This window comes from Ascaphus truei, chromosome 1 (genome assembly GCF_040206685.1).
Source record: "Ascaphus truei isolate aAscTru1 chromosome 1, aAscTru1.hap1, whole genome shotgun sequence".
NCBI classification, from domain to species: domain Eukaryota; kingdom Metazoa; phylum Chordata; class Amphibia; order Anura; family Ascaphidae; genus Ascaphus; species Ascaphus truei.
In genome coordinates this window covers 69,164,374-69,180,338 of record NC_134483.1, presented here as the reverse complement: position 1 = coordinate 69,180,338, position 15,965 = coordinate 69,164,374, and the positions used below count along the sequence as shown (strand labels likewise).

The following is a 15,965-nucleotide window of genomic DNA, read 5'->3' as shown; positions in this document are numbered from 1 at the left end:
GAAAGGTAAAAGAATATACAACTTACACGGCCCTGTGTAAGTTCAGTCGCATCAGGGTTTCTTTGGGTTTCCCGTCACCTTGGAATGATGTGATCTCCTAGGGTTTGTATTTCTTCTTCTTGGTGTATATCCAGCTTTCCTCGTTCATTCGATGTGCCCCTCCAGGGGGATTTCCTCTCATACAAACAAAAAGAGGGTAAGGTTAACTCACATATATAAAGAGGCGACAATATGGGGAAGGAGGGTGTATTGGTAGACCATTAAAATATAATGGTACGATCATGCACTCACACGGGCTAATGTGAGCCTTCTCTTATCTTGGTATCTTGTTGTTACCCCTTAAGGATGACTTTCAATTGGTTATAGGTGGTGATGAAGTGGGGAACAATTAAAAATATATAACACAATACTCACAATAAAACTTTATTTAAATAAAAACATGATATAAAAACAAGAACGCGTTTCGTCCGGAACTGGACTTCCTCAGGCTCAATAGATGTGGACCGGCTCTGCCTTTTCTTTTATGTACGGATTAGCCAATCCAGATCGCGGTGTAATAGCTTCCAGCTTTCCATCTGCGACGGGACGTCGCCATCTTGGGAGTTGACAGAGACAATCACGAGGGTATGCAGTCGCGAGGTAAACAAAAGGATGCGCGCGCAACCCTCAACTTAATCCTCCTCCAAACCAGAAAAAAAGAAGAAAAAACTTTATTTTTAGAAAAAAACTTTATTCCTAAACAAAATGGACATTAACAGAGGCCTTCACAAGTACATGCGGCCATGCTGTCAACAAAAGGATGCGCACGCAAGCCCTAATACAATCCCCTTTCAATTTCTAAAAACTTTACTCAAGAATGAAACTCACAGACGCGCGACCTAACACAATGTGTGATGCGCGCGCAACTCCCAAGATGGAAAGCTGGAAGCTATTACACCGCGATCTGGATTGGCTAATCCGTACATAAAAGAAAAGGCACAGCCGGTCCACATCTATTGAGCCTGAGGAAGTCCAGTTCCGGACGAAACGCGTTGCTCTACTCTTCAGTTGGGACATTTCTAAGCATATTTTAGAGGAGTCAGAGGTGCAGTCGTAGCTCCCCATCCGGACGCGGAAGGAGAGACTCCCTACCCCTATACACCTTACTACTCCCCTAGCTTTTTATTCATTTTAGAAGCCTTTGGTTTCTTTTTTCTTGTTTTTATATCATGTTTTTATTTAAATAAAGTTTTATTCTGCAGACCATAGTGTAATTTCATCTGTGTCCACCCCATCTTCAGCCTTAGGGGTGCATAAAGAACAGGAACAAAAGTGTCAAGAAACCACTAGGAGTGTGCACTCACACTGGCCCGTGTGAGTATTGTGTTATATATTTTTTATTGTTCCCCCCTTCATCACCACCTATAACCAATTGAAAGTCATCCCTAAGGGGTAACAACAAGATACCAAGATAAGAGAAGGCTCACATTAGCCCGTGTGAGTGCATGATCGTACCATTATATTTTAATGGTCTACCAATACACCATCCTTCCCCATATTGTCGCCTCTTTAAATATGTGAGTTAACCTTACCCTCTTTTTGTTTGTATGAGAGGAAATCCCCCTGGAGGGGCACATCGAATGAACGAGGAAAGCTGGATATACACTAAGAAGAAGAAATACAAACCTTAGGAGATCACATCATTCCAAGGTGACGGGAAACCCAAAGAAACCCTGATGCGACTGAACTTACACAGGGCCGTGTAAGTTGTATATTCTTTTACCTTTCCACCCACACATACACACCATTGTATGTATACTGTACATATTGAGTTTGGTATCCGCCCCATGAACCATCACCTTTATAGCTGTGTAAAATGCACTATCTGTAACGAATACTAGTCCAAATACACTGCCCGTTTCCTATAACTGTGCTCCCCCATTCTCTTTTGTATTCAATGTTTATATAACCTAGGACAGAATATTGCCTGTGGTTTTAAGACACTGTGGTTTCACAGTGATACATTTTTGATACATTTAAAGTAGAAGCTTCATTGAAGGATCTGGCATAGTAGATTGTCCTGGGTAAGAAATAAGGGATTTAGAAATATGCAGTTCAATTTAAATATATAAATTAAAGGCTTGATGGCTGAGTAGCCACATAACCAAATGCCTAAGGACGTTGATTAAGCAAGGTTCTTGATCAGGATTGTTACCAAGGTTGATAACAGTGCTCAAGTTAGAATTAGGTTCTAACCTTTACAGATGAAAAAGTAGAGCATAATGTATTTTGGCAGACATAAAGGGCCATATTCTATATACTGTAGTAAACGAACTCGAGAGAAAAAGTGTTCTATCATATTTTATTTTATTATCTTAAGCATAACTCCAAATAAACGTATTTCTGTTCACATTTATCTACCATACGATCACTGTAGGACTAGAATGCTTCTGCCCGTGGGAACACTGTTTCTCTGTAGTTTGTTTACTATTACTCTTTCCCTCTAGATGAAGCACCTCCCACACGACTATATTTCAAGCTGTAGCGAGGACCCCCCTACCTCACTCCCTTATATATCACCCATATTCTATATAGTCTGAAGTGGCATGGGCTGCTTCGGCAGCATTTGTCGCTGCACTTCGGTGAAATTATTTTTTAATATTCCGGCTAATTCTATTTAAAAAAAAAATAATTGCAAAACAATAGTGACGGTAGTGCAGCAAAACAGGCCCTAAAGCAGAGCAGTGAAAACTCCTGACAGGTTTGCATTTTGGCTCTGATTTAGTTTTAACAACACCAAACAAAACAAAAATACAGGTATATATACTTAAAATATATATACACTGTACCTGACATAGTCTAAAAATAAATCATGAATGAGCTCCATATTGGAGGGGTTTGATCACCTTTAGCTAATCTCTTTTGTGGGGTATCACTAGGTACTGAACAGGAGTTTGCACAAGCAAACCCCTTCACCTCCGATGGACAGGATGGATTAGAGATTGAGAAAACACTTGACTGACAAGTACTCCCCCACTCAGAGGCCACACACACACACACACACACACACACACACACACACACACACACACACACACACACACACACACACACACACACACACACACACACACACACACACACACACACACACACACACACACATCTATCCATCTAAAAACAGAGAGATGACAAGTGCATTCAGCATGTGTGAAATTGTTTCTAATTGACATCCTGTAATGTCACATGTGTTAACTACATCTCACAGTCCCTTTTAACCATGTGAAATGCAAAAACGTCACTATGAAATGTACTGTGTGGAAAAATAGTGTGTTCTCGGAAACCATTAAACCACTTCCACCTGTTAAACAGACTAATGTGTACATTACACTTATCCCCAGAACAAGATAGAACTCTGCAAGGATGGACCCTTTCTTTCTGCTATCTGCTCGTGCAGCATTTATTCTCCTGCTAATCCAAGGAAGTGAGTAGTTTCTCCATGTATTTTACATATATAGTACAACTGTAGATGTTTATACAAAGTTTACTTAGTTTTTTTTCTGCAATAATATGGGTCGGATATGAGTGAGAGTTTAAATACAACAATAATCAATGATAATGTTCAAGTATTGCTAGGGCAGGAAAGTCAGCACCGGGTGCTTTTATAGATAAATGACATCTGTATTCTTCTTCTTCCAATGTTTTCCCACTTTTCCCATTTACAGATGTCTCTGTGGAAATCATTAAGGGCCATAACGCTGTTCCTCATTCCAGACCATACATGGTACTAATACATGGCCAACAAGTGTGTGGAGGGGCTTTGATTAAAGCAAACTGGGTGTTGACTGCAGCACACTGTAAAATGTAAGTACCATTCCTGTAAAGGCCTTGCAATGTCACAGTACATACAGTAGTAAATAGAGATGGACAAATCCGACCAAATCCGTTTCCCAGATTTTCTCACATTTTCCCCCAAAAAATCCGTTTCGCGGTGTAAAATCCGCAAACAGATTTGGTTCGGTTTTAATCCGCGTGGATTCATCAGAAACCGCCATTGTAAACAACCCGTGGACGGATTGGTAGATTCTTTAGAATCCGCCAACGGATTGCTAAATCCGCGGAGTGTATTAGCAATAATAATAAAAAAAATCTGCAAAACGCGAATCGCCCTTTTTGAGATTGATCCGCTGAAATCCGGGAACCAAAGGAACCGGCCGATCCGCTGCGGATCCAAATCTGCCCCAAAAACCGCCCATCTCTCATAGTAATAAAATGCAGTGCAGTCACATGCTTCATATGTTTTTGGGGTGACTATAAGCTCTGGGTAGGTTAATAATTTTTATATTATATGATTCATGTCAAATCGAAGAAACTTGAAGGTTATTCATTAAAAGGTGGTAGAGCTGATTTGGGCACTATCACCAGGAAACTCCCATTTCAGTGAATGGGAATCTCTGCGTGAAAGTTCCCAATTGGCACTATCACAGTTTAATAAATAACCCACTTAGGAGGTTGTTGATTATGCTGAGATAGTGCTGATCCACACACTATCACCATTTAACGTGAATGGGAGATTCTGTGCAATAATGCCACAATCACTATTTAATGAATAACCCCTTTAGTTACACGTTTCTTACACTTAATGCAGGTGCAAGCACATGTTGTATTTGTTGTACTGCAGTACCGACGATTATTCTAAAACAAATCCGGGGCAATCACCAACAAGACCCAGGTACATTCCGGGTACAACCTGGGTACATGCTGGGTACATGCTGCAACATTTCAGTGACATTTCTGCAGACAGACTAATGGCCCATCGGATTAACAGCGGGGGTCACTGGCGGGTCCCTGGCAGTCCCATTCAAACTGAATAGGACTGCCAGGGACCCCTGCTGTGTTAATCCGATGGGCCATTAGTCTCTGCAGAAATGTCACTGAAATGTTTGCAGCATGTACCCAGCATGTACCTGGATCTTGTTGGTGATAGCCCCAGATTTTCCAAGGCAAGTTTAAGGCAAGTTTTAGAATACTCGTCGGCGCACCTGTATGTGCGTTTAAATGCACTGTGTAGCATATTGATGCATAATCTAGCTGCAGAATTTAAAAGAATAATATGTTGGCTAGTTAAGCTTTAAGAAAAATGCACAATCAGACAAAAAGTTGAATGTGATGTGAAGAAAATTTGGCAGCAGACAAAAGCAACGAAACCTACTATTTTAGGGAGATATTTATTAAAGTTACCTAGTTGCATAACATCAGGTTTATCAAATAAAACAATTACTGATTTCAATTGGGATTTTTGTCTTGTTTCACGGCATTATTTCCCTGTCGCAGTCAGGGACCTTGATAAACAGTATTCCTACTTGTACTTACTATGTGAATGGTATATTAGTTTGCAGCTACACGTTTGGGGGATTATTTAATAGAGTAATGTGCAGTATTTGCCAAAGTTTGAAATTGCTGCAAAAACTGTGTTTTTACAGTTTTTTTGAGCATACGCGTACCAGCCAACATTTGTAAGAAGAAAAAAACGCTTTTAATGTCCTCTTTTAAAAAGTTTAAAAAAGTTCAAAAAGTAACAATAATTCTATAAAAAAAAGTACTAAATATAACAAAAGTTTAAAAAAATAGTGAATTATTTTCGAACATTAGATTCTATGGTAAAATTGCGTACGTTCAGTAGAAGTTTTCAGGTTAAAAGCCCAATGAAACCGTCTTGCTAATTTTCAAACTTTCTCTAAAGTAAAAAAAAAACCAATGCAACCCAAATGTCACTAACTTTGCTGATCCAAGTCTCTCAGCTGCAAAACTGGGACACAACGTGTGCTAGAAACAGCATCAAATTTCATCAAAGAAACACCACAATTGTTTTATAAAAATGTTTCTTTCTGGTGCAGTCTTTTTTTGTTGCACCAACACAGACAGTGTTTCACAGCGAGGAGTGAAGCTTGTACAGAACACTCAATGCTTCTAAAAACACTGTGCACTGCCATACATTCTCACAAGTACAACTCTAAAAATGAACAATTGAGCTGAGTATTTATGACTAAGATGAAAAGTAAAGCGTGAAGACAAATTGGAAAAGAATAATAGTTTTGCCAAATGGACCAGGAAGAACACGAGTAGTTTTTGAGTTGCATGTGGTGTGTTACAGTATGCCACACGCCTACACGTACTCTCATCTGTACACCACAGCACGGCTTGCACAGGGACTTATAGAATATGTAATGTACTGTAGGTATAATGTGCTGAACAGAGTCCTGCTTACCCTCCAGGTGCTGTAGCTTATCTAAGTATGCATTGGAATCATGTTAGGCTACAGTATGTTATTCTGATCTACAAGTTATTTTTTTTACATATGTTCTGCATGGTTAATTTATACAAAAAATTGAAGCCTGTTTTGGACAGAATTAAAGAAGGCGCACACTACCAGTTAAATGATGTCCTTATGCTCACTGTCAAAACACAAACTGTAGTCCTTTTTACAATGGAGAAATACTTTCAATAATGGTGGTCATCGTCTTTCGGGTGGCATGTGTGGAATTATAATTGCTGAGGAAGCCACTAATGCCATAAGAATGCAATGCAATGAACAACTGTATCTACTGTACTACCGATAACTTGTTGTGGTCCAGGAAATACGAGTAAGGAAAATATAAAAGGGGAACAGATAATGTTTTATAGATCACTGTAATATATTAAAATTGTATCTATTTTAATTTTAGCCTTTAAAAACTACTGTTTTTTTTTCTTCATATAAAACAATATTTAAATCCTTCATGCATCTGTATTATACTGTCGTCTGAAAAAAAGAAACTGTGGGATAGAGAGATTTGTCCTTTCCTTTAGCTTTCAAATATTTAATGGGCAATGTGATTCCCTGTCTGGAAAAATTCTACAAACATCACTTCTTTTATAAATTAGAAGTGATAAAACATACCAACTAATTTCAGGTCAGCAGTAATATAAGATCTATTTGTGGTCTTGTTTTGTATTCCGTTTGCTGGTCTTTTAACAATGTTGGATTCATAGTGAGTTATTCATTAATGTGAATTCTCAAGTGTGTCTGTCCCTTTTGCATTTTTGAAGTGAAACTTCTTTGCTGGCGCCTACAGGGCTTTCATGAGAAAAAATGCATTGCCTTGTAACGAAAACCCGTAACAAAAGTGACGTCATGATGCTAATGGGCGCGTGCCTGTCGCGCATGCGCAGAAGAGGAGCTTGCAGGCCACCACGCATACACAGTACCACCATTGTCCACCTAGTACATTGGTGCTCCCCTTCTTCCAGCACGCATGCGCACTAATGGCCGCGGGCCTCTGCGCATGGCCACGGGCTTCTGCACATGCGCCCCATGTGCTGCGGGCCCCTGTGCATGGCAGCGGGCTTCTGCGCATGAGCATCATGGGCCGCGGGCCTCTGCGCAAGAGAGGACTGACCGAGGGGGAGGAGAGGAGCCGGGAACACCGAGCAGGGAGAGAGTGAGAGAGCCGCATCCTTCGAGATCCCGGTGCTGAAACAGACACAAACACACATACAGTCACACACAGAGAGTCACACACAGTCACACACACACACACACATGCACACAGAGTCACACACACACACACACACACATATGCAGTCGGGAACACTGAGCAGGGAGAGAGTGAGAGAGCAGCGTCCCCCGAGATCCCGGTGCTGAAACAGACACACACACACATACAGTCACACACAGAGAGTCACACACACACACACACAGCCACACACACTCACACGCAGTCACACACACACATGCAGAGTCACACACAGTCACACACATAGGGTCACACACACATACACACGTAGAATCACACACATGCAGAGTTGCACACGCAGAGTCACACACGAGGAATTCACAGTTAGTATAAATATATTAGTGCCGTGCATATGCATTCTAAGTCACATTTCTTTGTGTTTTGTCACTGAAATTGTGTTTTGCTTTTTAATTAAAAACATCACCGCCACAAATACAATTTCTGTGACAAAAGACAAAGAAGTTTCACTTAAAATGTGCGTGCTCAGCACACACACCCTTTTTCTTTACTTTATTGCACTTTATATTGTTGATATTTAGTGATTCTTGTTCCTTTCTGGACTTACTGTATGCAATATTGAAATATATCACTTTTTGTGTACCAAACTTTGAGTGCAGACTCTGTTTCTGACTGAGTTTTTTTCCCTGACTGTTTTTCTACTTGTTGAGTGGGGCTCCATTTTTGGAGGGCTGACGTGGAATTTTGCACCTTCTGTGTATTGTAATTATTTCTTGATTTGCGTGCACCACCAACTCTTTTGACCACACAATTAAATTAATTATATTGTTCTATTGTATGTTGTATTGTCGCTTTTTTGTCTTTCTGTAACTTAGCAATTCATTACAGAATATGTTGGCTCCCTATAAATAAATAATAATAATAAGTTTCCGTGCCACAGTGCCCACATCGCCTCTATAGAAGCTTAGTGAATATAATGCATAGGCAGCCATGTCAGGGCAGCTTCTACAATCTTCCCCCCATTCTTTTGATCTAGGCCCAGAGCCTTTCCTGACATTGAGAATGACATGGTGAATTTGAGTGATAGTGTAAGATCTGAAAACCTATAGCCTGGATCATTATCAACTCTGTTGACCTGGAATAAGTTAGAAGGTCCGATAAAATGATGGAGCGCAGACGTTTTACAGTCATGAACTGCATTAGGACAGAACAAAATACAGCCTGAAGCCTTTGTACTTATTCCCATTTTGATATTTTCCAGTGAAAATAAAACAGTGATTATTCTTGGAGCTCATTCATGGCAAACGAAAGAAACAGAACAGCAAAAATATAAGCTTAGCAGAGTTGTTCCACATCCGTGCTATGATGTCGAGACAAAAAATAACGATCTTCAGCTTTTACAGGTAAGGACATGGGCCTCTGTACTAATCTCATTTTTTTTAAATCCCTAAGAAATATGAATTGTATGTATGAAGACTTCATACATATAAAATATAGTTTTTATTTTTTTTAAATGATTTTTGGACACATTGGGTCATGCTGAATACCTGGTTAATACAATTGAAATTAAAACAGAATTATGTTTATTTTTTAAATTTATAGCTAGTTTTAGTAAACGCTAATGTAGACTACCCCCCCCCCCTCTTTGGGAAATGTGCTGCTACCAGTGTGTTCTGTGACTGCTGTATCATACTTGGTTGGTAAACAGGAGGCAGGAGATCTCCATGATGGTATGGGGAGGACATCAGGACAAGCTCACGGTGGTTCTTTAGTGGTCAGTGCCTCCAGTCCAAGAGGATCCTGAGGCTTCAGGATGCACCTCATGGACACTTCTTTCACTAGCCATGCTTCAAGGACTACACCAGTTGTTGATATGACTGAGGTTCATTGCCGTAAATTAGGAACATTCACTGGATCACATATCAACTGTACCCTATCCCCTATGAACTAGGCCTCAGTCACTTCTCTATCAGAAAAACAAGTCCAAGGGGACTTGGCTGCAATCTCCCTTTGGTTTAAATGCCTCCCGTCCACGCAGGAGGCGTAACATGCACCATTCAGTTATACATTAACATTGAAATGCAATAACCAACTTTAACATACTGTAATACACAGTACAGTCAGACCTTCAGTAATAATGAGCAGGGTCGGGTTTGCGCACCATGTTCCCTTCACTGTCGTGCACTGTCACAGAGTGACATCGCTTGCGGCCATCCTCTTTTGAGAATAAAGACAAAACCCACAAATATGTCATCAAATTCTTTATTACGTGCCAGACAAATCATGTAGTGTATCTTCTTACATGTGGCTGTCTTAAGCAGTACGTGGGACTAACCACTAGGTTTTTAAAGATAAGCATACAGGAATACGTGAGATTAATGTCTAATAAGGATACCAACCATCCAAAACATTTTCTGGAATGTCAATTAGGTTCTCTACGGTCATTCAAATGCACAGCGTTGGAATACATTCCTATTCCCAAGAGAGGTGGCAATAGGGCTAGGACGCTGTATCAGAGGGAGGCATTTTGGAACTTCACTCTGGGTACACTCCAACCTCATGACTTAACTCCGAGTCGGACCTGGGATGCTGCCTCTGATGCAGTGTCATGTTCTATGATCTGTCGTAAGATATTGTTATGTTGACTGGCTTCAAAGTTGGCTGTGAAAGATTCATTATGTGATTAATACATTATTCCTTGTGATAGACTGTTATATATATATATATATATATATATATATATATATATATATATATATATCAACTGTAAATATTACTGTATGTTCATTTGCATGTCTTAGACAGGTCTGCAACCCTGTCTTTCCCCATTGTCACCCAGCAAACAGCGCTTCCACTGCAGCAAGGGATTCTGGGAAATGACATGCAAATGAGCACTCGGTGCCACCTTTTGTCTCAAGCTCATATTACACAAGCCAATCCTCAAGCCAATGCATGCTGTTTTAAACACAGCTTTTAGACAGAGGCTGGGATGAGATGCAAAGCCATTAGACCCACTCACATACATGTTTCAACCTTGATGGGTATCATCAGTGTGAGGCTGGTCTTAATGGCTAGCATATATATATATATATATATATATATATATATATATATATATATATATATATATATATATATATATATATATATATATCAACACTTTTTCAATATGTAGTTTCTATATACCATGAGATTTATATTTCCTCTCCTTTAGATTCTATGTGTATAATAGTGTATTTGTTTAGGTTACCGGCCTTTATAGAGTTAGCTCTAATTCAAGCTTTGGCTGGGTCTGTTTGACTCATAATTTAGATACACACTGAGGTGTGTTTTCACACAATCTCTGTTTGAATACTTTATTGATACTATCCCAGGGGCTGCTACTATTTAACTTTCTCTATGTACACTACCATTCTTTTGGGGATGGTATCTCTATAACTATTTACAGTAATGTCTATTGTGTTATTGGATATATTCCATGTCTCCAATTGCATGTATTTTTCTTAGAATATGCATTTTTTAAGCATTAATTAATATGCATCATTTGTTACAAATGTATCAAGAATTCAATATGCTCTATTTTTTCAATAATTACTAAATTTACACTTTGAAACTAAGTATAACATATATTGATGCATTTAAATTTAAGATTGACTTTAATCCATATTGTGATACCATCACTGTCCTCTAGGTGCTGGAGTAGGGCAGCTAGGGGACTTTTCAGCTCTCAGAGAGTTCATCTTCCTTAGAGTAGCTAGGTCATCTGCAGCTAATCAGCCTGGTCTGACTGGATAAGGAAGTGTTTTAAAAGACACTTGAAGCTGCCAGACTGGGAGCCAGAGAGAGATGGCTGTCCCAAAGAAGGGGACATAGAAAGTGCTCCCCAGCTAAAGAAGAAAGGCTGGCACAGTTCCTTAGACCCGCTGGACGGTGGTTGCAGAGTCTGCTGGGACTGCCTGTGTTTGAATCCCAGAGAGAAGAAGAAGGAAGGACGACAGGCTGTGCTGAAGTGGGGATATCCTGTCCTTGACGGTGGACGTACAGAGAAGAGTTTCTCTGCACTCACGTGGGGCCGAGTTCACTTAGGAAGGAAGGATGCAAGGATGTGCTGAAGCGGGGACGTCTATTCCAAACCCTGGACTAACAGATAAGGAAACCCTTTATTGTTGTGTGCAGAGACTGTATACGTTGTTGCATATTTCAGGGCATGTTTTGGGGGTGGGAACCAGCTTAGCTAGCCATTCAAGTAGGGAAAGCAAAAGCTACGGTGTAGTTAATTTTCCCTAAATGGAATAGGTGTTATTTTTATGTTTTGTTTGGACTTAAAAGTACGGTGGGCCTGTTGCTGTATGATTTTATTCCCTGTAAATAAACCCCATACAGAGAAATACAGTGTTTCCGGCCTTAAATTGGGACTAAAAGAGACTGCAACGTGGTGTGGGCATCACAATTGGTGAAGTTTAATGCAGGCAGTCCAAAAATGCATTGAGCAGTGGAAACTGTGGGTTTGAAGATAAATGCGGGGATTTAAAATGGCCACCCAACTGAAGTGAAAAAAAACTAAATCTGCAAGCAAAGACTGTCCCACTGTGTATGACCAGTTGTGCTTACAGGATACACAGGGAAAAGTGTGAAGAATTGAGGAAATAGCCCCACCACGAGGTCAAGGTGAAGAATACACCTGAAGGTAGAAAATGAGGATACACTGTGTTTTATGTGTAATGTACCTGGCCACACAAACAATGTCCTTTTAGGAATGGGTATCCCGGCGTGGTACCGCAAAAGGAACCGCACAAGAAATGTTTATTTTGTGAAAAGCTGGACCACACCAAACACTGTCCCTTCAGGCTGGTTGAGGATGATGATGATGGTGATGATGATGAGGAGGAGGAGGAATCCAAGGGGCGAAAAAAAAAGTCTTCATTTTCAGCAGAAGCTCAAGGAAAATTTTACCCCGTGTGTTCAGGAAGGCGTGGGTTAGAAAAGACCAGAGATGAGCTACAGCCGAGAGTGCTTGGCGCAATCATCACAGGAATGACGACTAACCTTTGGATGACAAAGGCTACTGCTACTGCCATATACAGAAAGCCGAGTGAGTCAGCAAAAAGAAGTACTGACTGTAAACTGTACTATGAGATGTCCCAGACCGACGTTCAAAAATTCATCACAGAGTTAGAAGTTTCTCAGCAAGAGGCTTGTGCACTCAAAGCACACGTAATGCAAGAATTTACACAAGAAAATTTGGAAGTGCAGGAAGCACTGGAGAGTGCAGAAATAAGGCTGCATAAAGAACGTGTCTCCCTGGAGCAGCGAGAGCCAGCTGCCAGAGCTGCTTGTGAGTCTACAAGAGGCCAAGATGAAACAGGCAGATGCTGAGGAGATGCGGCGAGTGCTACAGAAGGAAAGTTTCTAGGCCTCTCACAAAGTACAAGTGCTACAGGAGTGTCTGAGTACCCATTATGTCCCCACAGGGCAGCATGAGGAGCTGAAGGCCACACTGAGCATCACCAGAACATCGCTGAAGGCGGAGCTTAGATGCCAGGTGACTGTATGAGAGGGAGCAAGAAAAGGTCCAGACACTGGAGAAAGAGATGAAGAAGCAGAGAGGCTGCTCCATCCCAATGAGTCAGTATGCCAAGGAGAAATAGGCCTGGAAAACAGAAGCAGCGGCGATCCTAGCGACAAAAACTGCAGAGCTCCAGGGTATGATGGAGGTTACGTGGAGGCAAACTCAGAGCGAGCACATTGAAGAGATTGAGGCCCTAAGAGGAGAATTGCAAGATGTATTCAAGAAACAGCAGTTTCTCACAGAAGCACTAAACTTGCTGCAGGCCAGAAATGAAGAAAAGGAAACAGATTTAAATCTTGCTCTGAATCAGCTGTCAGATGTGGAATCGCGACTCAACGCCAAGGAAGCTGAACTAGCAGATGCACTGAGTGGAAAAAGAAATGCAGAAGGACAGCTTCAAGACCTGAGATATGACCTGGAGTCTGAGCATGCTGGCTGCAAGATGGCAGAGAAACAAAAGCCTGAGCGAGGAGCTCAAGGCTCTGAAGACTGAGCGTGATGGTACTTTGGACTCTACTGCTGCCCAACAGGAGGTTTCTCAGATGAAGTTGGAGAAAAAGGTTATAAACCTAAGACAGACACTTGGGTCATAGAAGCAGTCCATGGAAAAGATGGTGGTAGAGTTAAAAAAGAATGAGGCTCCTTGGAACAGTAATGCACAGGTGTCTCCACTATAGGAACAGGTATTGGCCAGGCCCAAGCATCTGTATCCCACAGAAATGAATGCCCGTGAAGATGAGGGTACAGTGAAAGCTGGGGACACCGCTCAACTTCCAATCAAGATGGCAAAGTTTGAACCGCCTGAGCAGGTTGTGCGCGCCTGTAAGCGTGACCACAATTCCATTGTAATACCACAGTCTACTTTCCACAATACACAAAATGGTAGGACAAAGTTGCTATGGAGTAGCACAGTAAAAATCCAGCCATACTGCAGTGCCCATGGGCTTCAAAGTAGATTCCATGCCATGAGGGCAGCTGCAGTAAAGATACAGTCTCGGATGAGAATGGGACAGAAGTGTGTCCATGATCGTAAGACTTCGCAGATTGTCCAGTGGCACTCCCACCGAAGTAGGTTAAGCAATCAAGCAAGAATGGCCCAACCTACGAGTCTGCTGACTGTAATAGACAGGTGCCATGGGGTGCACTTGGGGTTAATGAGAATCCTTCCCAAGTTGAAGTACTGAAGATAAATGGTGTGGAACCAAACATAGAACTTGTGGTGAATGACCAGTCTCTAGTCTCAAACACTGAAGGTACGCTGATGGAGAAAGGTCCAAAAACCATCATCGCTAAAGCGGAGTTGCTGTCTTCACAAGAGAAGGCCAAACAGTCACTGGTGAGTGAATGCAATGAGCTGACCAAGGGGCTCAAGGCTCTTCGGCAGGGTAAGAAAAACTCTGAGCACAAGAGGAAGAAGACAGAGATGCATCTTCTGGATATGCAGATCAAAGTCACAGAGCGGATTAGAGTCTGTGCTGAGCTGGCTGAGAGAGCCAACCGTCTGCAGGATGCTCAGGAACTTTACCAGAAGGTTACACGCCAAAAGCTGAGCTTCAACACTAAAATTAAATAAGGGAAAGACAAGAAGGTAGCGAAGTACCAGTCTGCAGGCAGGCCCAGAAGGCCTAGTACTTTCCCCGAAGGAAAAACTCTTCAACTGGAAGGCAAGGAAAAGGAAGAGCTGTATGTCAGACTTCTCTGACAAAGAGGCTGGTGCACGAGAATGGTGCACAGGCCACTTCACAGAACAATGTTTCGCTGGGGGGAGGGATATGTGGTACCATCACTGTCCTCTAGGTGCTGGAATAGGGCAACTAGGGGACTTTTCAGCTCTCAGAGTTAATCTTCCTTAGAGTAGCTAGATCAGCTGCAGCTAATCAGCCAGGTCTGACTGGATAAGGAAGTGTTTTAAAAGACACTTGAAGCTGCCAGACTGGGAGCCAGAGAGGGATTTCTGTCCCAGAGAACGGGGCAGAGAAAGTGCTACCCAGCTAAAGAAGAAAGACTGGCACAGTTCTTTAGACCCGCTGGACGGTGGTCGCGGATTCTGCTGGGACTGCCTGGGTTTGAATCACAGAGAGAAGAAGGAAGGTCGACTGACCGTGCTGAAGCGGGGATGTCCTGTCCCTGACAGTGGACATACAGAGGAGAGTTTCTCTGAGCTCATGTGGTGCCAAGTTCCCCTAGGAAGTAAGGACGCAAGGCTGTGCTGAAGCGGGGACGTCTATTCCAAACCCTGAACAGTACCATCAGAGTAACAGGTACCAACCACTAGTTGAGTTCGAGCAAGAAGAAAATAGTTCCACCCAGACTAGGGAAGATAAACCTACATTTTCTTTTTTAGACTGGAGGAAGACACGAGAGCAACAGAACGCCAGAGAAGCAATAAAAGATCTGCTAGGGAAAGAAGGGACGTCAAGAGACAGAAAAAGAAAGAACACACTAGAGGAAAGAGAGGAGGCAGAAAGAATAGGGAAACAACTCAGACGGTAACTTCTACATACACCAATATATTTAACATCAGTCAACAACCCATATCCCTTAAAGAAAAAGAAGTACTCTCTAAAGGGCTGTCGTTTGCACCAGTTGTAGGCCCCAATAGCTTTCAACTGTACGTTGATGTGCAGCGATTTGTGAGGAAGCTGTGCCTCAAGAAATACTTTGTCAGAGACGCAGTGTCCCATTTGGACAGTAATACCAATCTCCCTATTAATTCTGCATCCACAATCACAAGTAAATTTAAAAAACCCTCCACTTTCTTTCCCAGGTTTGCTGGTGGACAATTTGTTAATGCATTTGCGCAAATGGTCACCGACGACTTGGAACAGCAAAGTCGAAATTACAAAATAAAAAGGCATAATCTTAGTATGGAGGAGAAACATTTGCTACGGGCACTTGGAGAA

At 41.6% G+C, this 15,965-nt stretch overlaps 1 protein-coding gene across 1 annotated transcript in view; it reads left to right on the top strand.

The window, feature by feature from the left end:
• The first annotated feature begins 3,333 nt into the window (after positions 1–3,333).
• Positions 3,334–15,965, top strand: part of LOC142488753 (granzyme A-like) — a 30,333-nt gene continuing 17,701 nt past the window's right edge. The window contains exons 1-3 of the mRNA XM_075589135.1: positions 3,334–3,463; positions 3,705–3,843; positions 8,755–8,896. Coding sequence (XP_075445250.1) covers positions 3,403–3,463; positions 3,705–3,843; positions 8,755–8,896 — 342 coding nt within the window. The 5' untranslated portion in view covers positions 3,334–3,402. The remainder of the gene's footprint in view (positions 3,464–3,704; positions 3,844–8,754; positions 8,897–15,965) is intronic.